The sequence below is a fragment of the Dermacentor variabilis genome, chromosome 11, assembly GCF_050947875.1.
Source record: "Dermacentor variabilis isolate Ectoservices chromosome 11, ASM5094787v1, whole genome shotgun sequence".
NCBI lineage: Eukaryota > Metazoa > Arthropoda > Arachnida > Ixodida > Ixodidae > Dermacentor > Dermacentor variabilis.
The window spans coordinates 49856942-49881250 of record NC_134578.1 but is presented as its reverse complement, the minus strand read 5'-3'; the positions used below and the strand labels follow the sequence as shown (position 1 = coordinate 49881250).

The 24309-nt window shown below is 49.0% G+C and overlaps 1 protein-coding gene across 2 annotated transcripts; it reads right to left on the bottom strand.

The window, feature by feature from the left end:
* Positions 1-2870: 2870 nt before the first annotated feature.
* Positions 2871-23071, bottom strand: LOC142564141 (tyrosine-protein phosphatase Lar-like). 2 transcript variants are annotated; one of them, XM_075675000.1, is made up of 7 exons: positions 22826-23071; positions 22389-22471; positions 19722-19948; positions 15300-15605; positions 11565-12881; positions 6484-7512; positions 2872-3968 (listed from the first exon to the last, which is right to left on the bottom strand). In XM_075675000.1, the coding sequence occupies exons 1-7, from the start codon at positions 22910-22912 to the stop codon at positions 3628-3630; spliced, it is 3390 nt and encodes a 1129-aa protein (XP_075531115.1). In that variant the 5' UTR covers positions 22913-23071; the 3' UTR covers positions 2872-3627. The 2 variants fall into 2 exon arrangements, with proteins under 2 accessions (XP_075531116.1, XP_075531115.1); XM_075675001.1 differs by lacking the exon at positions 19722-19948 and having other exon boundaries at positions 2871-3968; positions 22826-22842.
* Between the last annotated feature and the right edge of the window lie 1238 nt (positions 23072-24309).

The window sequence follows — 24309 nt, the reverse complement described above, 5'->3', positions numbered from 1 at the left end:
GCGCATGAAGGAACCTCGGAAGTTGAGGCAGCCTCGGCTGCGCCCTCCTTCGGGGTCGATGGTTCCTTTTTCTCGGTTGACGGAGCAGCGCTAGCTGCAACCGTCGCGGGGGCAGATGGCGTGACTGCCGACTCACTGCTTGTGGGTCGGACAGCCGCCGGAGGCCGTTGTGACGCTGCCCCCTGACGCGCCACTTCGGCAAAGCTTTTCTTTGGCAGGTATGCAACCCGCCTGCGTGCCTCCTTAAATGAGATATTTTCTTTCACTTTGATCGTTACGATTTCTTTTTCTTTCTTCCAGGATGGGCACGACCGTGAGTACGCGGCGTGATCCCCATCACAGTTTACACAGTGTAGAGAGTTCTTACATTCTTCAGTTGCGTGTTCAAGGGCACTGCATTTGGCGCATGTTTGGCGGCCTCGGCAGCTCTGCGAGCTGTGGCCAAAACGTTGGCATTTGAAACATCTCAAGGGATTTGGGACATACGGGCGTACACGAAGCTTGATGTACCCGGCCTCGATTGACTCGGGCAGGACACTTGAATTGAAGGTGAGTATTAGGTGTTTGGTCAGAATTTCTTTACCGTCTCGCCTTATCTTGATCCTTTGGACATTTATGACATTCTGTTCGCTGAAGCCCTCCAAGAGCACAGCCTCAGAGAGCTCCAGCAAATCATCGTCCGAGACAACGCCGCGGGAAGTATTCATCGTGCGGTGCGGGGTTACTACTACTTGGGTCTCCCCAAATGATACTAGCTGAGGCAGTTTTTCAAATTGCTTCTGATCGCGGAGCTCCAGGAGGAGGTCTCCGCTAGCCATCCTCGACACCTTATATCCTGGACCAAAAACTTCGGTAAGAGACTTAGATACAAGGAACGGAGAGATTGTTCGCACTTGTTTAGCTGGTTTTTCAGAGTGGATCACGTGAAAACGAGGGAAGGATTCTTTTTGTCGACCAAAAAACTGGAATAAATCATCGGTGCGCCCTCTTTTCTGAGGGCGATCAGGAAGTGGAGGGAAGGATGTTGCCATAAAGGAATTGAATTTTCGGCAATAACGCCAGCCACCCACCATGGAGTCCTACAAGGGGACGCTACAGAGACTGTAAGAACAGGTCCTGTAAACGCCAGCTGTACGTCATCACTATAACCAAATATGAAATAACCTAGGTTGGTTAATCACACAAGGTTAACCCTTGCTGCCTGGAAACTATGGAAGTAAGCGGAAGGAAGGAGAAGACAGGAAAGATGAAAAGTGAGAGAAAGACGAAGGCTGGAGGGAGAGAGAGACAGGAAAAGGCAACTACCGATTTCCCCCGGGTGGGTCAGTCCGGGGGGGCCGTCTATGTGAAGCAGAGGCCAAAGGGGTGTGTTGCGTCCGCCGGGGGGCCTTAAAGGTCCAGACACCCAGCATCGGCTCAACCCCCAGGATCCCCCTTTCCCCAGACACGGCTAAGCCGCGCACGGCTACACGCGGGAGGGTCCAACCCTCGTGTGCTCGGGTACGTGGTGTCGCAACACACCAAACGCCTGCTTGCGCAGACGCCCCTGCGGGGCAAACAACATACAGAACAGCATGTCGCAAACTGTCATTATCAATGGCTCATACCCCCGTGAGCAATGGCTCATGCACCCGTAAGCAAGCAAAAAATGCAACGACTCATAATTACGTAAGGTTCACGGCTACTGACTTTGCGTGAATTAGCTGCGATGGCACTACCCCTGTTGACGTTGTCGCCGATTTCAAGGTGGATGTGTCGGTACTAAAAAGGGAGCAGTTTACGCGTTCCGTGTTGCAGATATATCCATGGCGATGCCACCCCGATCCGGCTCAACCGACCACCCAGGGGCGTACGTGCATCGATTTGACATTATGAAACAACGTGATTGCAGTGTCGAGTGAAATAATGACCACCGATCAAGGCAATAAACGAGTGTGCGTGCCTTTCGTCACGATCACCATCCATCAAGATAATAAATGAGTTCGCACCTTTGTTCAGTATTATGTACCACGTCCGTGTCGTGTGCTAAACGGCCTGGCTGGTCAACCACCTTCACAGAGTGGAATGGCTCATGCTTTTCTGGTACCATCCTTCAGTCACTCCGCCACCTACGACGGATTTTCACGTAGTGAGGCATATAATTATTTCATGTTAATATGCGGACCGCACACACTGTTGCAATGGGTGGACGCGAAACTGCTCAACGAATTCCATCAGTCTCAATACCGGGACGATATAGGCCTTACGGCGCAGGCAGCATTGCAAGTGCCTGCATAGAGAAGTACGAGACTGCTGTTGTCATTTCCTAGAAATATCATTCCTATAGGAATGACGACATCAGCCTGACGAAAAACAGATCACGAAGCTGGAATGAGAACGATTGAACGACTACGACGGCATCACTACATCGACGCGACAGCGAATGCATGACGACTGCAGTATTACGATAGCGTGGAGACGACGGCTTGACCAGTGTCGGACGACAAACTTAAACGATAGCAATGCAACGACCATGAAGCCAAGACGACCGCGAGCCTACACCTAGTGGCCCAAGCTATGGGACTACTTGGGCCACTGGGTCGGCATGGAACATGGGACGGCGACGGTATGATTAGAGTAAGCTATCACGAAGCTGGAGTGACGACAACGAGACAACAACGACACATCACGGCAAGGAGCACATACTTAGTGGTCCAAGCAGATAGACAGCTTTGGGCTTGATAGAAAGAAAGAAAGAAAGAAAGGAACAAAGGAAGAAAGGTATGCTCAAAGTGCCTGATGTAGGCAAATAATGCTATTCGCATTAAAAGGTATGCTCACGTGTTTAAACAATGGAAATAGTTTTTTAAGCACTTGAACTTTATTAAGCTTTCACATTTTGCTGAACCTTTATTCAGAACGCTAGCCTCGCTTCCCGAAGCATTTCGACTACGTTTACCTTTTTAGCGCAATAGCGTTGAGGAGCCCGCGTCGCAGAAAATCCGGTGTCGGCGTCCGGCGTCGGACATCGTTTCGGCAAAACGATTTTCGAACCACCCATACCCAGGTCATCCATGTGACGCAAGGAATTGACTGAATCAACTAAATTTCCTAAGCTACAATACGTGGAAGAACCGTAAACCACGACATACGCACAACCTATAGACGTGATAGCTATCGGATTGTAATTTGTCTAAACCAGAAAACACAATTCTGTTACACGAAAACTCAAAGAAACGCCCTTTCCAGCGTTTCTACAGTTCGCAGACCAGTCACGGCGTCCGCCATTTGCGCGCGCCGGCACGCGGGTGTCTCGGGGGCCACGGAGCGGCGCGCCTGGTTTCTTGCGATACCTCCAGATGGCGCTCGCCTCCGCCGCATCGCGGCTCACGCGACAGGCCGCGTTTCTACCACAAAGCCCGCCTTCGTGAGTGGCGTTCGCAGCCAGCGTTTCCCGGTAAACATTACGGTTACGTACGCTCCAGTTGCCGGGAAGCGTGACAAGTAGTCGGGGATCTTTGAATGCGATCACCTTCCGCTCATAAAGGCGACACTTAAGCGTCCTCCAATTTTTTTACGTAATTTTATTCAACCATATAGCCTTAGTGAGCGAACTCCTCTGCACCAGCACGATATCTCCTCGGTGCGTCAATCTTTCGTCGAAGGCTCGATAGAGAAGGCATCCTCTCTCCTCGGAGGGGTGAACCGAACTCTGACTTTCTCTCCGTCAAGAGGCTCGCCAGAGTACAGGTTGTAGGCGTAGACGGACAAGGTGCATGGTGCGCCAGAGCTGAGGCGTGGGATCTTGAGCTCCGTCGTGTCCGCCTTGACCGCGACGATTGTGCTGTTGGCTCTGGCGTTACTGTGCGCACAAGAGACGCTCACTTCGTAGCCCGACCGGGGCCCGTTCCACTGTGCCGGAGGAAGCCAAGTCAGGTAGTGGTCCCCTCCGCGCTTCTTCACGGACACGTTCCTGGGCTTGTCCGGAGCTGAAACAGGGATTGACTGACCTGTGTTAACGGGACGCTAAAGGAAAACACTGAATCAGTTTAGACGGATAAAGCGTTTTCCGAGAACCCTGTTGTCGTTAATTTCGAAATAATAGGTTGATTTTTAGGAGAGGGGATGAAGGTGAAAGTTAGAGTATCTTATTTTTAAATTTTGCGCGGAATCCCCAATCGCAGGTATGCCACTGTGACGTTACGGATTTCAAAGTATGTTTTTCGTACTTTGGCCGCGTTGGCTCAGCCAAACTCCCCGAAAATCATCATGTTCAATCTCTGGCTCCCTTTAGAACACAATGTAGTCGATCCTTTACAGCTAAAGAATTAACTGGGCCCTAGAAGACGCTGTTAATATCCGTGACAGCGAGTTGGCGCGGAAACTTCAAAGAGGCGTTGCCAACGGTTTATTGTCATTGCGCTTTGTCCGGCTTACCAAGCCTCCTATCAAGGGAGGAGTGGTGTTTTTGATATTGCAGAAAGGTAATTTACTGCCACAGAAGAAACCATTTCTCACTCTAGTGTCCACGTAATGTCCCAAATCAGCAGTGGGACTATCCCCTGACAAAAAAAAATTTAGGCTGGCTTTAAACAACCTATCATTTTTTATCTTGGAAGAATATCGTGACGGGGGGCGGAAATAATGAAGGGCTTGCGCATAAAGGTCTCTTCGCAGGTCATTCACAAAGTGGGCAAATGTCTGTAATACAAGACGACTGCCAGAATCGGTTGCAGTTTTAGTACAGTTTCATACGGAAGTGAAATGCGTGCAGACAACTTCTTGACCCATGACCTCAGACTTCTTACTGATGGGTATTTATAGACCTTCTGTAGACAACCCGACCCACCGGGGTGGTGTATTGGCTACGACGTTGCGCTGCTGAGTCCGAAGGCGCGGCGGCCGCATTTTGATGAGGGCGAAATGCAAGAACATCCGTGTACCGTGCATTGGGTGTACGTTAAAGAACCTCAGGGGGTCTAAATTTAGACCACTACGTATGTAGACCACCACTACGGCGTGCCTCATAATCATATCGTGGTTTCGGTGCGCCAAACCCCAGAATTGAATTAATTGTACACAACCCGTTCCTAAGTATGCGCAGCTTAGTAGAACAAGGGGAGTAGGCTTGGCTACTTCTCTCCATAGATGGCAAGTCATATTATAGAGCTCTAAATAAAGAGTCCATAAAGAGGCAAAGTGAAAGTGGACAAGAAGACGTTTACAAAGACGTCTATCGCCTTGTCTTCACTGGCGAGAAGCGTCTATCAAGTGCGTAAGGCGAACACACTGTCTAAATTTTTCTTTATAATGAGAGAGACATCACTAGGGAGGCCTGCATTGAACTTTGGTCTACAACGTGTATTACATCATGTGCGTCACCCTTTTTTGAATCACGCTTTCATAGGATTGCGGCATCGGGGGACGAGTATATACCCCACGGCTTGGTTATCAACAACAGAACCAGTGGCGTAGCTAGGTCGTCTGGCACCCGGGGCTCTTATCTCTTCTGTCACCCCCCCGGGTGTAGTCGAGGAAGGCGGGGATATCCACAATTTTCGGGTGTCTTCAGACGTATATGACACCCCCCCCCCTACTGGCCCCGTGAACCCGGGGCCCACGGCCCCCCCCCCCCCCCCTGTTGCTACGCCAGTGAACAGAACGCCTCAAGTAAACTTTAAACCACCGCGGTGGGTTGGCGAACCAACAGCAGGTAATAGTACTCAAAATTATCTGGGAGTAAATGCCTGTTTAGGGTGATCACAAATGTGCCTTGCGTGGACACGTGTTATCGACTCATCGCAATGGAGGTTTGCATCGCTCTGTTGCTTACATACTCACCACGCTTTACTGACACTCTCGAGCGATTCTTGAGATGAATAGCTACTTGAGCGATGGGCCTGCTCTCTTCTGCCGTTAAGCAGGCGGCGAAAGTGTCTGATCACGAGGTGACATCGTCGCAATAGATGGTGAGCTTTAAGGAAGCGCAACGACAGCGTAAATCAAAGTGTGGAGCTGCTTTTCCATTAGGCGCAGTCGAGTAGAGGCGTCATGTTACGTGACGCTTCTGAGTGTGACTGATGGTTAAGCATCAGCACGTGAAAAGTATTAGATCATCTACACGCTGACGTCGTGTACTTTCTACGCTTGCGATGTAAAAAAACAACCCCACCGGACAAACTCACTGTAATACAAGCTAGCGCAGCCTGCAGCTTGACATTATACACTCAAGAAACAATAACTCCCGGGACTCAAATCGAAGCTCGGAGAATTTGCTCGAATCTAGTCGCAATGTTCGGCGGCGATTTTTTTTTGGAGGCATGAAATTCACCTGTATTTACCAGCTGCTGTGTCTCTAATGTATGCACCCTATACGAAAAGATGTAAAGCCCGCTGCCCATTGATGACAAAGGCTGGCTGGGCGTTTCGTTTCTCCGTAAGTCTGGCTGCCTTTACGTTTGTACCGTTACACGAGCGTTGTTTTTTGCGAAAGTCGCCGCGTACCTTCTGCGGGCGTCTCGAACACTTCTGTCGCGATATTTCCCTGCACGACGAGGCCGCGTCCGATGACTCCCGGAGTCACAGACACGGTGTAGTTAGTCCAGGGCTTCAAGTCGAGCAGGACAATGCTCGAGTCGCTCGTCGTCGCGTTTCGCACGACGGTTTCTTCGCAGGCGTCGGAATTCACCGTCGCAGGCGAGGTTCGTCTCCGCTGCTCGGCTCTGTCGTCACGCCCAACGTCTCTCCGCCGAGTGGCACACGTCCGTCCCGGTTCCACGCTCAGCACGACACTGTAGTGGGCACCCGGGAGGCCCTCTATCACCTCCACTTTGGACCAAGACGCGCGAGCCGACGTGCTTGTGACGTCACTAACGACGAGCTCACTGACGCCTGGAATCTGAGGCGTCCAGCTCGTACACCTCGCCGTGCTTTCCCCGCCATCGATCGTTCCGTCCGGCGTCTTCAAAACGGGCCGTACCGAAACGAACAAAGCTGCGAAATTTGGAATTCCCAGGAAGGTAGCGTTGAACTTCCCACTAGACACTGTCTCGTTAAGGCATTCGCCAGGGACGTCTCCGGTGTCGATGCAAAGCCTGACGTGATATCCAGGAACGACGGACTCGAAGGCATCCTCCGTCGTAGTCCAGCTAATGGTTACGTCGGAAGTGGCACGCTTCCGATTGGTCGTCGCAAGCGAGATGTTTGTCACCGGTGGAAGGCTATCAGGTGTGGTGGTGGCCGATAAGCTTGCCGCTGTGCCTCGCCACGTGACTTTTTTTCGCTCGTAGATTGCGACCACCTGGACTGTGTAAGTCGTGTTGGGCTCCAGTTCAGGGACAGAAAGTTTGGTGTCGTTAACGAGCCTAGATGTCGTCACCCCTGCGTGGACGCAGCCTTTGTAGGGATCGCACCGCCACCAGGAAACATTGTACCCTTTAAGGTCGCCGTCTTCAGCCACAGGGTTCCAAGAGACTTGCAGTTTTCGGAAACTCGGCGCTTCTACGGTGATATTCAGCAAGTCTGTCGAATTTTCTGAAACAAAACAATAATTGAATAGTTAATAACTTGAAAAAAAAAACTTACGTACTGGCAGCGTCTTCATCTAATACAGTGGTACAATTATGTGGCGCTATATTAGACTTTGTTTGGGGCCTGCTAGATCCTACGCGATTACTGAGTATAAAAATTACAGGGCGGTTGGTTTCTTAGCTCGTTCGTGAAACTGCTCACACGTGTTCAACAGTACGACTATACGGAACTACTTCTAATGTAAGGTCTATTTTTTAGTCGCAATTGCAGTGCTTTATATACAACCCCAATTAATGGTGTTTAAGATGTTATGCCGATGAATGAGCGCATACTAAAGCGCTGTCAAGTAGCGTTGCTGTAACAAAATTGCCGTTGACTATAAAATCATCAGTTTCATTTTTTGTAGTTACGTCTGCGTAAAAGAGTACGTATTTTCCAGATTGTAAGTAGTTCCGCTGTGTAAGTGGATCCTCCCTCCCGTTTTTTTATGTTTCGAAGAAAAAAATGGTATATAAGTTACACCAGTATATAAGACACACCTATTTAATCTTGGTAGGCAGAACGAAACTATGCAGGCATGTAAACTCATCGCGAAATGCCGAACTAACCCATTTCAGGGAAATAAATCTCTGTAAACGAAATTTGTAAGAGCTCTCTCTCGCCTTTGCTGAGTGGCGCACTTCTGGGCGACGGCCTCGCGCGCGAGCTGTTACGCTTGGCATGTTTCGCGCAGCGGCTGCATTTGCGCGCTCTGCACGTGAACACCTGATTAGCGGCATAAGTCAGTGCCACAGCTACGAGCACTGAGGGAGACGCGAGAGGAGGAAAGAGCATGATCGCCACGCTGGAACACTGTGGAAAATGGCATAGTTTCGGTCTCTGCGCGCAAGCGTGGGAACAAGCAGACGAAACGGAAGTACATCTCCCTTGCTACGATATGAAGTAAAACAAGAGCACGCAGGCATTCGGTCTATTGAAGCAACACATTAAACAGATAACTGATGTTGTCTTGAATAATTCTCGAAGTCATGTGCCACTGAGTGACGCCATGGTACTGCCATGTACTTAGGCGCATTTGTTCGATTGACGTCTACTCTCCGCCCGCGAGGAGAAGGGCAAACGGCGTTTGGTTTGATATTTAAACTCTTTCCGTGGCGCGTGGGGATGTAATACTTAGCAGACACGATCGTTAGCACGTATTCTGTGCACCGTGCTTGTCAGCACAAAATTATCAAGCCTGGTGAGGGGCCCGTTAAGAAACGCTAAACTTAACGGCAAACCATAGTGTGGCCTCGAATCACGGAGGCTAGCATGACCGCCCTTCACTGCAGCGTCCTTGTGCTGCCTAGACGGCTAGCCCTAGCAGTTAACATCTGTACCAATAGTTGGATCCACTGTTAAAATACCATTGGATTGCTACACACGGTTTTTTGTACTCACACGAACAGAAAAAAAGTCGCAGTTTCGTCTGAGAGGCGAAGCATTGATTGCGATCGCAAATTATTAGACAGCTAGATTATTATTATTATGTTAGGTGAGCTGTTTTATCAGCTGCATAAACTGCTTTAAACATTACCTTACTAAATAAATTACCAAGCTCGTTGTCGCTAGCGCACATCTCAGTCGCATATCACTAGATGACCGCGGACACTCGCTGCCAGAGCGCTGGTATGATGAAAAGCGGCAGCAGCGGCGAGCGAATTCCCCTTCACACCGCCTTTCGCTTCAACGCGAACTACGCGCGCGAGAACACAAAGCACATTAAGCCATCAGCTGTCTTCAGTCTGCTAGCCTTCGAACATAGCGCAGATTTCCTCTAAGATAGGATCCACTTAGCCGCCGCAGCTGGAGCAGAAGAGGACATGTGCACTGTTGGGACTCGGGGTAGCATTTACGCAAGAGATCCTCCATGCCATAGGGCTGAGTAGGACCGGGAGTAGGAATGTAATATAAGGGGTTTATATTACATTACTTACGCAATGAAACAAATAGTCAGATTCTAGTGAGGACACAGATGTATGCCGACGTCAGGACACGTCAGCACACCTCTCACGGCAACAAGGCCTCCGCTTTTTAAAAAACATTCTTCTTCCATAGGGGACCAGACCAGGCAATCTGATGACTGTATCTCGGCCAATCACAATCTTTGAATTGGTCGCAATACCCGCCCCCCTGTCATCGGCGAAAGGTTTTGCGTCCGGAATTCCAGACGTTCTTGTACATTTACTCTATGGGGTACGTGGTGGTTCCGCGAAGGCGTCTGAATTATCGCGAATGTCCGCAAAATCAGTGGTTGATTAATTACACACAAAATGCGCTCGTTGCGGTAGGCGTTTCTATACATGCCAACGGCACAAGAGCAAAACCAGAGGCCACAATGGCAACATGATAATGAAGCACTGGACGTGAGCGAAAACTAGTTAAAAAATCACCGCCTGAGCATTGTGTACAGAAGGTTAACCAGCGAAGCTGAAACGTGTGGCCCCGGTGTTTATCACTGGGTTAATTCCGACGGTTCATTAAATGACGGCTTGGCAGGCTGCCGGACCCTCGGTATGCAGTTGCTGCTTGCGCTTGGCTGCATGAGCCTGTTCTTGTGCCCGGGCTGCAGCATCGGCACGGCGTAAACAAGCTCGTTCCCGGTTCTGCTAGCGGTGTTGCTGGTCGAAAACTGCCCGCTCCTCAGGAATACGTATGACGCGTGGCCTACCCCTTTAGGAGTCGGAGAGAAACTGCTTCGGGCGCTCGGCTGCGACGGAGAACGACGTCCCTACTGGCGCCGACGATCGCGCGCCTCTCTTTCTCTTTTCTCGCGCATGCGCACGGGGTTGCGCCGGAGGAATTTTCGGCTTACAGGCGACAGACGAACGGACGAATCGGCTAGCCACACACAACTTCGTTGTAAAAGTCGCAGTTTCGCCCGAAAGGCGAAGCATGGACTGCGATAGCAAATTAGTACACAACTATACGAAGTAACGATAGCTTTATGAGTGGTGTAAACTTCGCTTAAATATTCGCTTACTAGCTGAATTGACGAGCATTGAGTCCAGCGCGTGCATGCAAGCATCAACACATCACACTCGATGAGCGCGGACACTTTCTGTCAATGCGCTGGTGTGAGCAAGCGCGGCAGCAGCAGCGAGCGAAGTGACCTTCGTGCCGTCTATCGCTTCAACGCAAGAGCGGCTAGAACAGAGCGCGCACAAAGGCATGGACCATCTGCAGATCTCTTTCAACATACGGCTCGCGCGACCGCGCGGCCGTGCAAACTACACACTTGTTGGCAGAGTCCAAGCCGCCCCCCCCTCCCCTCCGTCCCGCGCTGCTTCTCCGCTTTCCTCCATATATAGCGGGCGAGATTGAGCCGCGATTGGGATTTACCCCTTGCGCCCATTCGCGAAATGCGGCGGCGTTGTGCCGGAGCACAACGCCGCCGCCCTTCCTCCCTCACTCCCATCCCCTCCCCCCCCGAGGCCTTTCGTGCGACGGAAGACGGCGCGTTTGCTTTCCGCTTTCTCCTTCGCGCGCGCCAGATTGAGACGCGATCGTTGGCTTCCCTCGCGTGCTTTCACTCGTACATTAAGCATACGGCGCACGGCGACGGTGTTATTGCCCTTGGCCTTTACATGGGACATCACGGCGACGGCAAAAATGCGCCTGGAGTGTCCATATAGTTGCTATTGCAATGAAAGGTCTCACGACCGGAATCTTAATATCCACTCCATTGCAATCTCAATATCTATGCTCAAATTCCGTTTCTACATGACGTCTTGAAGACACCAAATTTAAGAAAGAACAATTGCTTTCAAGCCGTCTTGTCATGCAAGGCTGCATTGCATAAAAGATCGGCAATTTTCAAGGACTGCTCTTGCTTTGCAGCAGTGGCTTGGTCGCAGCTCGTGAGAAGTTTTTACGTATTCACGTCGATTGGATAGAATAAGTCCCGGAGGAAAGTTACAACAGTGCACCTAATCTGAGCCTCGGGCTTGAATATGGCCGTTCGTATATTTCTTTTTCGCTTAAGAACTGCGATCGAGACAACAGAAAGCGCTTACCGTCTGGCCGAGTTTGAAAATAGAGAGTCGCGTTCCCGCCGCAGTGCAGTCGCCTCGCCCTTGCCACGCAGACCGCGACGTCCACTGAGTAAGCGGTGCGAGGCTGGAGTCCAAAAAGCGTCTTCTCTGTATCTTCGACGACCGCTTCGACGAAGACGGAATTCGACTCCGGTCGGAAGAGCCTCACGTCGTACACGACACCATAGTCCCGAAGTCCCGCGGGCTTCCGCCAGTAAAGCTTCACGCTATTGCCGGTCAACTCTGCCCGAATCGAATCACCCAACGAGGGCAAAGCGGGACCCGGAGTGACAAAGGTGACGACGGCTGGCTTTCTTTCTTCATCATTTTCATCAGCTTCTCTCTCAACCAGGGCCCGGGCTTCCAATGTGTACTCGCAGAGTTCCCTCAGTGCAGGAAAAATCGCCTTGCCAGCGCTGGCCGACACGGCTATGCTATGGCATTCCGTTATGTTCGCCTCCAGTTCGTCGTCACAAATGGGACACAGTTTCAAGGCGTAGCGACTCACCGACTGTTCCGGCTCAGTGTCTTTTGAAACATTCCACGTCACTGACGCCACCGAAGTGTTTAGGTACCTCTTCACCTCGACCTGGATTCCTTGTGGATTCTGGCGCTTGACCTTCCGGTCGTATCTCGTTGGATGCCCCGAGCCGGAAGTCGTGGTAAACACGATCGCTGGCTGTCCTTCATCACTTCCTCCGTCCTCCCGGCTCACAAGCTCCCTCAGCTCTAACCTGTAGTGACTCACGTTTTTCAGACCCTCTAAGACGAGCACGCCTGCATTATCCGTTATCGTTACCATATGTTCGCTGCATCTCGTGAGGTCTTTCTTCATCTTCTGGTCGTGGACGGGACATAGCTTTACGGTGTAACGCTTCACGGGTGAGCCCTGGCAAGAGCGCGAAGCGTCCCACGTAACCCACACCCGGTGACTGTTTGACCACGGTCGAACCTCGGCGCCAAGGGCTTCTGGTTTGCCGCATGGTTCGGGCAACACGCCGTCTGCTCCGTGAAGAGTGTGCGGTCCCGTGTGAGCGTCATTGCTTTTGTTTACCCTGGAAAGCCAAACGTGGTAGCTGGCGTCGGGCTCCAGGTCATACAAGAAGAAGCTTGTCGAATTCGCTGGCAGCGTTTGGCTGTGCAGAGAAGAACCATTTGCGCCCGATGGTTCCGCTTTAGACCAATCTACCGAGTAGCTGTCGAATTGTGCGGCATATGCATCCTGTTTGGGCCAGGTGATCAGAAGTGTGGAGCTGTTCGTCGCTTTTATCAGGAGGTGTATAGGCTCACTCGGTCCATCTGAAGGAAAGGAAAAAAATTAGGCAGCATAAGAAAAACAAAAAGTGCTTCATATATCTTGTTAAAATCGTTGAGAAATTGGCGAAATTATATAAGCGGACAAGAAAAAAATGGTAGGATAAGAGTGTTAACAGCAGTCTGGAATGATTGGCTGAACACCAGGCGGTCCTCGAAGAGCGACGTTTGTTTTGAAGTTTGCGCTACATACTGTGAAGTCAGGTTGAAGACCAGATTGAAATGCCATCGTTGCTCTTAACTGCATAAATGTGAAAGGAACTGGCTGACAGCAGAAGTAGTTTACGCTATGGTTGCGGAAGCCTACGTAAAATAAGCTGCCACGTTTTCATTTCACAAATAAGAAGTAGCGTCGTTAGACTCGGTAAGCAAGGAACCTCGTAAACACTTAAGTTGGGGGGCCGAATTCACAAAGCTTTTTGTTCATAAGTGGCATTGTGCATTGGCAGGACGCCTTTGCCAATAATATGTATAGCATCAGGATTGAATACAATTTTATGATACGAATGATTCTAGAGTAAGAAGTATTTGTGTATACGGGTCCTGATTTTTTCAGTTTACGGCATCTCAAATTTCTTTAGGACTTTACGTGTTGCTCTGACTTACTTTTCAATGTGTGTAGATGTTAATAAATGTGTTAGGGTTCGTATCGTGTCCATTTGTTCTTGTGCCGTCGAACATTCTGTGCTGTATTTTAATGACGTTACAAAACAAACCCGCCTAGATTAACTTTTTTCTTACCATGATAAAGGTTCCAATATTGTAGCCAAAGGGCGCACTGATTCTCTATCGAATTTTAGGGGAAACGATCCGGTTTATTTGTTTTACTTATGACTAATTTTTTGTTCTGGGACATACGCCAGCACAAACTACTGCTTGAATGCAAATATAGGAGTCCATAACGCATATTGAATATTCTCGTGTGCTGCGGAATGAGCGAACAGACAAGAAATGATGAGCGTAGCGTTAAGACACGTTAAGAGATACAAGCGTTAAGCGTTAAGCGTAAAGACATACAAGAACGTTTGTGCCGACTGGATGGCGAAGTCGGACTGCTGCTCACGTTTTAATTTAGATATTTAGATGAGGAGGAATAAGCGAAGTTAGTCGGAAGGTCATGTAACGCACAGTGAAGGCAACTTGGGGTCTACGCGAGTAAGAGATTGCGTGCCAAGGGTATACGGGAAAGCGCACGCGAGAGCGGAAGGGGATTAGGCCGAGCAATGAAACCAGGAAATTTGCAGGTGCAAGATGCAGCCAGCTAACGTTCGACATATGGGCTCAGCTAGAGATTGCTGGGAGATGCCTTCATCGTGCAATGGACTTAAATACGCTGATGATAGCAATAGTTAGCCCGCGCTTACCATACACGCATATGCATGCAATTAGAGCGTGGTACACTGTTGAGTTATGAGTCAGTCATGTCCTCAAGGCCTGTGCTGCTTTTTGCGCGGAATCTTGCTTGGCGCTGATTAATTGGCACCAACCCATATATCAGTACTATTGGGTAGGTATGGTATGGTATGAAGAACTTTATTTAGGTCCTGAGGGATCAGTCTGGGACTGATGCGGGCCGCTCCCACGTCGGTACAGAGAGGCCGAGCCCCTCTATTGGGTAGGGGTCTGGAAAGCGTTCCCCTATAACCACTCATGATAAATTTCATCATTAAGGCTGATTCTGTCTCCTTACAACCCCTTGGGTTGTACATGGCGCACTCGTATAAATATCGGCCCACCTATGCCTTCGACGGCATTTGCCTCCTGGGCCGGTTCACTTGAAGCTTTGTATCGAGCTCACGCGGTATGGCTGGTGATTGTCCTCCCCAACGATAGCGCGTTAATTTACTGCTAAAACTAATACTGCTACTACTACTAATGCGGAACTCTTACGGAACGCAGAATCTTTGGACCTGGTCCCCGCTCACGCTAGGCCAGGCCGAGTTGCTTTAATAGCACTGGTGCGCTCCTTAAAAGCAACAAAGCTATATGAAATACTGCAACGCTTAACAGGCGTCTTAACCATGTTTGTGAGGATAGAATGTAGTATTTAGACAACAACAACAACAACAACAAAAACAACAACAACAACAACTACTACTACTACTACTACTACTGCTACTGCTACTGCTGCTGCTGCTACTACTACTACTACTACTACTACTACTACTACTACTGCTACTACTACTACTACTACTACTACTACTACTACTACTGTATACTACTACTACTACTACTACTACTGCTACTACTACTACTACTGTATACTACTACTACTACTTTACTACTACTACTACTACTACTGTATACTACTACTACTTTACTACTACTACTACTACTACTACTACTACTACTACTACTACTACTACTACTGCTACTACTAAATAATAATGAAAATGCACTCACAAGTTTCCATGTTGTAGACGACGAGCGAGGACTCAGTGCCGTATGTTTTCTGGCCGCTGGAACGGTCCATGGTGAACGCCTTCATGTAGACTGTGTACTGACGGTAGGGGTCCAGTTGGCTCAGCTTCACGGAAAGCTCGAGCGGGTCCTTCACCGTCTGCTCCCTGGTGACGCAGTTGAACGACTGGCACCAGCGGGTCCGGTAGCCGTCCAGGCGTCCCTTCAACCCCGATGGCACTCGCCATTTCACACCGAGCGACGAGGAGTCGCGATGTGCGGTGATGTTTCGGCGCGGCTGGCTGGACGCTGTGAGGCAACGGTTCCGTGTTTTTTTTTGTAGAGCAGCGCCGAAACTTATTTTCAATGTTGTAGACAATCTGCCACAATTTCTTGAACGTAAAGAAAAAAAGGATGACACTAACTGAATAGGAGAGCCCGGAAACATTACAGAATAGTATCTTGAATCTATCCTCGAGTAGGTCTCGAGATGTGGGGTCCATCGTCACCGACGATATTGTGACGTCATGACAGAGAGCAAGTTCTTGCTGACGTCGGGTAGCAATGAGACTAGAAATTGTGTTGTTCATAAAAAAAATTAACAAGAGTAATGCGTGCGCATCTTGCGGTTGAGTTCTCGTGTATTAACCGTAGCGGTGACAGGCACAGAGCGAGTCAGTTATGACGCATGCACCTGCTTAACGTAAACGTGCTCGTAGGAACAGATATCACAGTAAATTATTTATAGGGCTCTGCCACTTTTCAGAGTTTTGCCTAAGGCTTAGAGTTAGGTTGAGCGAGCATTAGAAATTTTGAATATGAATCGAATAGCCTTAGACACTCGATTTGTGTTCGATTTGATTCGAAATTGCCGAAAATTCATTTCTCTTAGAGATTTATTTGAGTCTTGGGGGAGAGAGACCGATGCAAGTGAAGATTTCAGTGATCCTTGCCGCTTACTTTATGGACTCATCGCACAACTCCTAATGGCTTTCTGTGGTCCAGCCTCTATATTTTATTAATGCATATATTGATGATCGATAATTGTAGTGACACGTAGTTGTTGCGCAGAAGCGCCAGTCCAGAGCGAACGCACAGGACAGGTGACTTCTGCTCGATAATTTCTGGAGATGAATAGGAATGACTGGCTTTCTTAGCACCCTATAGTGTATCGATTTTACGTTCTCGATGTAGGCGTAACACCTTTATCATTTTGCCAGTCTCATCATATTTGTATAGCTTTAAAACAATGCGCTCTCCCGTGGTGTCACCATTCTGTCCTTCAATGAGCACGGCCTTATGCATTTATCTAGTCACGTGTTGTTCCTTTGTTTCAATAGTTATTACTGTCATTGTTCATCCTGCACCAGATTACTGAAACTGTTCTTCGTAAACAAACTCTGTTATTTATTATTCCATCACGCTTAGTTTGGAGGCTAGGAACGGTCTCCTGACGCAAAAGAAATGGCAAGTTGGAAATGTTCCGTTAGAACTTCTTGCAAGGGACACCTAAAGATAGGCAAAAGTAAATCAATTCACACTGGCGAATTGGCCGTAGAAAATTTTCGCTCAATTTACGGAAAATGGCTAATTATTGGAGTGCATGCCATATATACGGGAAGGGATTTGCGTACATAAAAAAGAAGACAAAGTCATAAATTATTCGTTTAAAAAGCTCTCTTCTTTTTCTAATACCACTTCATTTGCAAGTATTATTTACATAAGATTTCAAAGTTTTCATTATCTTAAACTTCTTGCTCTGATTATGGCCTTGAACTCTGCGCCAAAAACAGATATCGCAGTTCCCCAAAGAAGCACGTATCCACAGGGCGGAGAAATCTGACTGTTTGTTCCCAGGAAGCGAGTATGACGTGGCAGGCCCGTCACGCCGTTGCCAGGCGCCCGCGCTGACGTACGACATGCGGGCGAAAAGTCGTATGTTCTGCTCGGCCACTGCAGGCCATCCCAACAGACAGCGTCGGAGGAATAGGAATTAGCTGTTCGTTCGCATGTCTGGCAACGTTGGCGGCATTAATTATTTTCGCTTCTGAGGTTTTACGTGCCAAACAAAACCGCGATGTGATCGTGAGGTGCACCGTAGTGAGGGACCTCAGGATTAACTTCGAATAATCCGGACTATTCGACCCGCTATCCGAAAGTATCGAATGTTGGCGCAACCCTAGCCACGTGTCGTGACCCGATCAGCCTTCTTCCGCCGGCGCCTCCCCTATCGCTCTGTGGAGAGAGTGCGATTGTGAAGAGGAAGAGGCGCCATTTTCTGCAGCCCTTTAGGGAGCACGACTCAGCGCCTTAGGGAAGGGGAGGGAGACATAATGGTGGCCGCAGAAGTCGGCTCGCAAGCGGGATGAGAGTATGGCAGTCGCCGTGCACGCCTGCGCTCACGCTGCTGCAGAAGGAACGTGCATACGCCTAACAGACTCATATGTAGCAACTCAGTTCTGCCGAATCTCGCAAGGTGGAGAACGGTTCATGAAAGGAGGAAAGCTATCACCCACCCGAATCCCGGACCGGGACAATTTTTACTCAACAGCGAAGCTTTCTATCTGAGAAACCCGTACGGATTCCATTTGTAGATCCGGGCTGTATACATTCGGGTGAATGACGATTTTTCCCTGTCGGGCTTGCACGTACAGCCACCCATACTTGCACTACAGACGTGCTGGCTCTGTTCGCTACGCAATTACGCTACGAAGCAACAAACGCTACCTAAATATACTCAATGCTCAAATATACTCAAGTACGCCTTCGAGGGCACCATTGTTTTAGTAAAACGAATAGCTTTCTTACAGCGTTCGGCTATTCGTTTATACTGAACATTATTTTCGGTGGATCGAGCCCGGTATTTTTCTTCAAAACTGATGAGCGCACTGTAGTAAGCACATTGCCCTTCGATTAATCTATTCTTGAATCTTTTGTCGAAGCTTACCCAATAATAACGCAGAGATAAAGAGTGCAGTATTGCCCCCATTTCTCCTCAGCCTAACGTTTCCTGTATGCTGGTGCTGGACCAGCGTCGATAGCAATGCCCTGTCGATTGCACCTGCCCTGCTATTATTCTTTTTGCGTTGCACTTACGGCAATCCTTCGAGGTTGGCGTCTGACAAAGACGTCCGAGAGCGACAAAGTAGCGCCGATAGGAGACGCGTTAACGACTAAACGACGGCCGTTTATTCGCTTGCTAGAAGATTTGAGCGACGTGCTGCACATGTGCGCACGAACTTTTACTCGGCATTGGCCGGTGCTCATTGATGGTCACAGGATGGGCGGACGTTTATGGGCAGTCGCGTGTCTGTGACATCATTGGCTGAAGATTATTGACAGTGCCTCGAAAGCCGGAGGAGAGAGCGAGCGATCTTCTATGCGAGATGATAGAGCGCAGCTCTCAGGCGCCCATTCCTGTGGCGAGCGTCGGCGTCGTCCCTCGGCGTCCTCGTAACCGACTGAACGAGCACAGCAAAAGGATGAAAGCGCGAGCGTGGATGAAAGAGGGCGATAGCGAAGAGAGCGCGAGAAGGAAAGCGGAGGAGGAGGGCATGGCGAATGCGCAAGAAGTAAAGCGTCGTGCCGCGCACGACAGGCTTTGCGACGACGATGGCTACGAGATGGCGCGAGAGTAGCGCGCGTCGTCTATATGGGAACAAAGCACTGCGTGAGCGGAGGTCTGTCTGCGGCGGCCACTGTGAATCGCGCCCAAGCGTCACGATTAGCGAGGCAGTCGCGCCACACTTCGCTCCGTTTGCAACGCGCCGCACGAAACAGATTGTTTGCGCCAGCCAATATATCGCGAAGTGAAAACACGTATGCAGCTGCGCCCAAATTTCGCATTAGGGAGTATTGTAATTGTCGGTGAATTTTTTTGAGATCAGCAAACAAATGTCGATCAGTATAAAGAAAGGAGTTGTCGGCGTTTGCTGACGACGTCTACTCGTTTCGCCTTGTTAGTAATATGACAGAAAATTAAAAAAATTAATTAATTCTTGCGTTAGATAATCTGTAAACAGGAGAGCATGTAACACACTAAGAGTAAAGGTCTCTTTCGAAATGTTCTGGTTCAAATAAAGTCCTATTATGTATGGCGTACAGTGGTTTCAGATGCACGAATGAGGCACAATTTCACAGGGTGCAGTAGAGTCATTAATCATCACGAATGCCAGCGTTCTCGAAAAAAAACCTCTTGAAGTGCTTTAATTGCTTTTTGATCTCTGCAGCATTCAGCCTAATAACCTTTTGCTTGCAGGTTTATTGCGGTATTTAAGTATTGTCTACAGATCACGAAGGTTTGTTGCCATTGCTCAAAAACGGCTGCCATGCCCGTTTATCAGCTGATGCTGTAAAATCCACCTGGTCATGCTTCCTTACGTGTGACAAAAATGGTCATCGCGGTCAAGTGTGTGAGAACGGTACCTGTCGATAAAGTCTTGAAAGTCTTGCATATCGGGACGGAGAAGTTGCGGTCGGAACACTCTGTTCGCACGCAGGTCGTGTAGGCGGTGTCGGCGCGCAGGTGCGGCTGCGTTCTCGTGCGACCCGTCACACCCGCGACGCAACCCGGCGAGGAATCGTCCAACGTGCCGCTCTCCTCGTGGTCACCTCGCGACACGCACGTGGTGTGACGGACATTTGAAATGTACCTGAAGGGGGAGGGAGCATATGCGCATATAAACGCATTTGGTAGTCAAAATGCAGCGCGTTCTTTAAAACTAAAATTGTGAGTAATCGTTATAAACAGTTCAGACCAATGAATTGATTGATTGATTGATTGCAAATGAAAAAGTTTTAAAGCAACACAAGAATCTTGGGAAACGCCGCATTGTTGAGCTTTGGATTGTATTTGGCCACCTTGGATTCTTTGACATGTACCAAACGATCACTGTAACATTGTTCTCGCACTCCGATAACATCGGAATTCAGTCATCGTGGCCCGTAGTCGAACCTGCTACCCCTTTCTTAGCAGCAGAATAGTACAGCCACTGAGCCACTACAGCGATGAAAACATACTCGCCGAAGGAGGCGAAAAGAAAGAAAAGAAAATTACGTAGATACCCCACATTCTGGAAATCGATGTTGTGCGAATAAATTTGCCTGCTGCTGTCTATCCAGCACCGGTTGGGGTTCTACACTCTAAGAACAGTTTACACCCTTTGGCTTGCCCCTTCTGCCACACAAAAATAATCGTCATCTGCCTTGATGCGTTTCCTTTCTTTATCGCTGCGAGCCCAGAACTTTCCAGTAACGAATGGCACGCGAGTTATCAGCATAGAACAGTTTACACCCTTTGGAGTGCCCCTTCTGATAACGCGCGTGCCGTTCGTCACTGGAAAGTTCCGGGCTCGCAGCGATAAAGAAAGGAAACGCATCAAGGCAGATGACGATTATTTTTGTGTGGCAGAAGGGGCAAGCCAAAGGGTGTAAACTGTTCTTAGAGTGTGGGAGTTGCTCGAGGGACGAGCGTGTTTGTGTACGTCAAGCAGTTCTGTTTGACGCGAGCCTGTGTGGAACTACACAAGCAAGAAGAGGACGACAATGATATGACGGCGATGGCGTTGCAACGTTTTTTTTTTTAAATCCGGGAGGAAACGTTACAACCTGTTCCGTTACGACCTAGGCCGATCCGGAAAGCGCACCACCAAATGAGGCGTCGCAAAGGGTTGGCTGCCGTGAGCGAAGAATGGGAGATATCGAGGGGCTCTGTCACTCGTCACAGAATGAAAATTAGCGTGCACACAAACGGTTTTACCTCTCCCACAAAGGTTACTCTGTGAACTTTAGAAGGAGTAGGAAAGAAAGAGAGAATTGAGGGATGTTAACCAGAAATGCATCTGGTTGGTTAACCGAATCTGGGGCATGAGAAAGAGGGAATATAAAGATGAGTTAGAGAGAGGGAGGCGAAATCTTTAGAAATCTAAGTAGTTACCCAGTACTTTCTTGTTGAATGTCTGACGTGCACGGGTGCTGAATAATCCCCTAATTAACTCATATTGTATCGCTTTTTTAGAGAATGCCTTACATTTCACAGAAAGATCATGTAAGGAGAGAGAGAAATTTTTTTTTTATGTGAAGACCGTGGTCAGCCGGCGTATATTTCCCTCCTTGCTATTCTGAAGGGAATGAGATGGAGGGGAAGAAAGGCTCTTGAAAAAGTGGGCATAAGAATAGAAAAGCAAAAAAAGAAAAACTAAGAAAAAGGAGCAGGCGGTCTTATCGGCAGTCTGCGATAAAGGGAGGTTACCTAAGCAAAATTTGATGGGTAAGGCAATACGAAGGGCAGGAAACACACTCAAACACAACGCACGCACATTATTGATTGTACAACGGGTCGCTGATCGTTGCCAGAAAACACAAAGATTGATGTTTCGGGACTTGTACAGATCCAGAACCATCAATTTTTGTGTTTTTTGACCATGGTCTGTGACATGTAGTAAGCATGCCATTACCTGACCAGACGGCGTTCGATCGAACTCTTGCTTACAACAGAAACTTTCTTGACACAATGAACTGGGCGGGTCACAGTTTTGAGAGCGAAACTATTGGTCCAATCTATAAAAACAAGAAGTTCAAGGCTTTGCATTATTTCGATTGACAAGGCCAAGGACCCAGCATCCACGTCGGTCAAGGGACCTGAATCGAGCTTTTCCATGTTCATTTGATGCGTTGGCACTTGTCTCTGTAAGCTGTGCACTCAAGCCAAGTACAGCGCTCAGAGAAGGAAACGCGATACTCGGACAACGTGGCCGCCGGTACTTTCTTGTGCCACCGGTGGGCGCAGTGACACTGAGATGATGAATTTTTGTGCCACATGAAAGCGATAATCTTTTTGATGCATCGTAACTGCATTCGGCCCCTTAGCGATCACCCAGCGATGCTCTCATGTGCCATGCTGTCTGAGTATCGCGTTTCAATCGCTGAGCACTGCAGATTGATTGCAACGTGATCGGAAACAAATGGAATGTGAAAGAAACGGTGTAAAGCTGCGATCGTGTTCATGAGTAGACTAGCGCCATAAACCAAAGCAAAAGAAACGACATGCAAAATGTTGGTGCATTCGGTTAGAGTTCGGGAAGGCCCACTCACTGAGTAGCATCCCATCCGAATGTGATGGAGTCGTGCCCAATTTTCAGTGCTTCAAGGTTGGATGGTTGCGGACAGGACGCAGCCTGTTGAATAAAACATGTCAGATGAATTGATTCGTTCACCTTGAGCAAGTCCTTAACAGAAGGCAAACGCGCAACAACAACAACAACAACAACAACAACAACAACAACAACAACAACAACAACAACAACAACAACAACAACAACAACAACAACAACAACAAGGTTTCACGCCCGTCATCCGCTAATGCCGCCACCTCACAAACTGCAACAATCTTGGCCTCACGTGCATTCTGACAGAGTGCTGGACTTTCTGCTTAGTGCAAACTACACCATGTTTTGATGCCAACGCACAACTTTGAAAGGTTCATCAACTGCGCGTCGTAAATGCTAATAAAGCGGGATAAAACGACTCACGTGTGCCAGTTGGACGGTCACCGCAAAGAATGCCGCAGCTACGATGCAAATCGTGTTCCATCGATTCCGTACTGACCCCGACTCCATATTGCTGAGCCCAAGAGCGTATGCTGAGCTAGGTGCAAGGATAGAGCATTTAAAGTGTGTCGAGATGGAACTCGCTGTCCCAACAACTGCCGACTGGCACGAAGTGATTTTATATTCTGTCGAGGGCCTATTGCAATCGTGAATTCCGCTTTGTGCACGCATTCCTGATTTTATTCCTTTATCTCCATGTTTATACACGCCTCCTCGCGAGATAAAATTCGAGTGTGCGCGTGTTTGCTGATAACGCCCTTGTTACTGTGAAAACCCCTTTGTTTTGTATTGAGCTGAACGGTTGCATGACGTTATCTGTGTCAGGAGTTAAACAAAGGGGGGCGGTGTAAAGCATGTAGATTACCGGATGCGAGAACATCTTCCTCAACAAGGCAGAATGAGAGGTTTCTCCCGGTCGTTGGCCCAAGACACTGTGCTTCTGTCAGAACATCGAACATTACTCAAACTGTGAATAAATACCTCTTGCTTCACTTTTCCGAGTGTGCTCTGTGCTCGTATCCAAGCAAGGCAAACAGTGCGCGTTACTCCATATCGCGGCAACACTCATAATCAGAGAAGACTGTTTGCGGAGCTAATTGATACGGCTAATGTGTGACGGAACTTGCCTTGCCTACGGATGGCTTCCAGGTAACTGGGCAGCATTGCTAAGATGGCGATTACATTGGCACTACAGGCGCATTTGCGCCCTGGCCGTCCCTGCGAGGTGCTGTATGAATCCAACTCAGGTACGATTGCGGCCAGGCGCAGTATGCTCCAGGTGCGGGCGTGAGCTGAGAAGGATGGTGGCCAGATGCGCGCGCAATGGTGGGGGGGGGGGGTAGGAGGGGGCAGGTTAGGGTGTTTTTCGTCTTTTAATCAGACCGCGGTTGCGCATGGCGTGGCTACGCGCGGCTACACCCGCCCTATCCTTATTTATTGAATTAAGGGGTTTTACGTGCCAAAACCACTTTCTGATTATGAGGCACGCCGTAGTGGAAGACTCCGGAAATTTTGACCACCTGGGGTTCTTTAACGTGCACCTAAATCTAAGTACACGGGTGTTTTCGCATTTCGCCTCCATCGAAATGCGGCCGCCGTCGCCGGGATTCGATCCCGCGACCTCATGCTCAGCAGCCCAACACCACAGCCAACTGAGCAACCACGGCGGGTCCCTATCCTTGAGGTAACTTGCGGTGGGTACAAAAATCAGGCAACCCAAGGAGGCTTCGTGTGCGCTTTGTTCTCGCGCACCTAGTTCGCGTATAAGTGAGATGCAGCACGAAGGGCAATTAGATCGCCGCTGCAGCGGCTCCATCACGTTGTCGTTCTGATTGCACGTGTCCGCTGTCATGGAATGAGATGTACCCACGTTTCCCTGCGCGCGCGTGAAACCATGCTTGTTAATT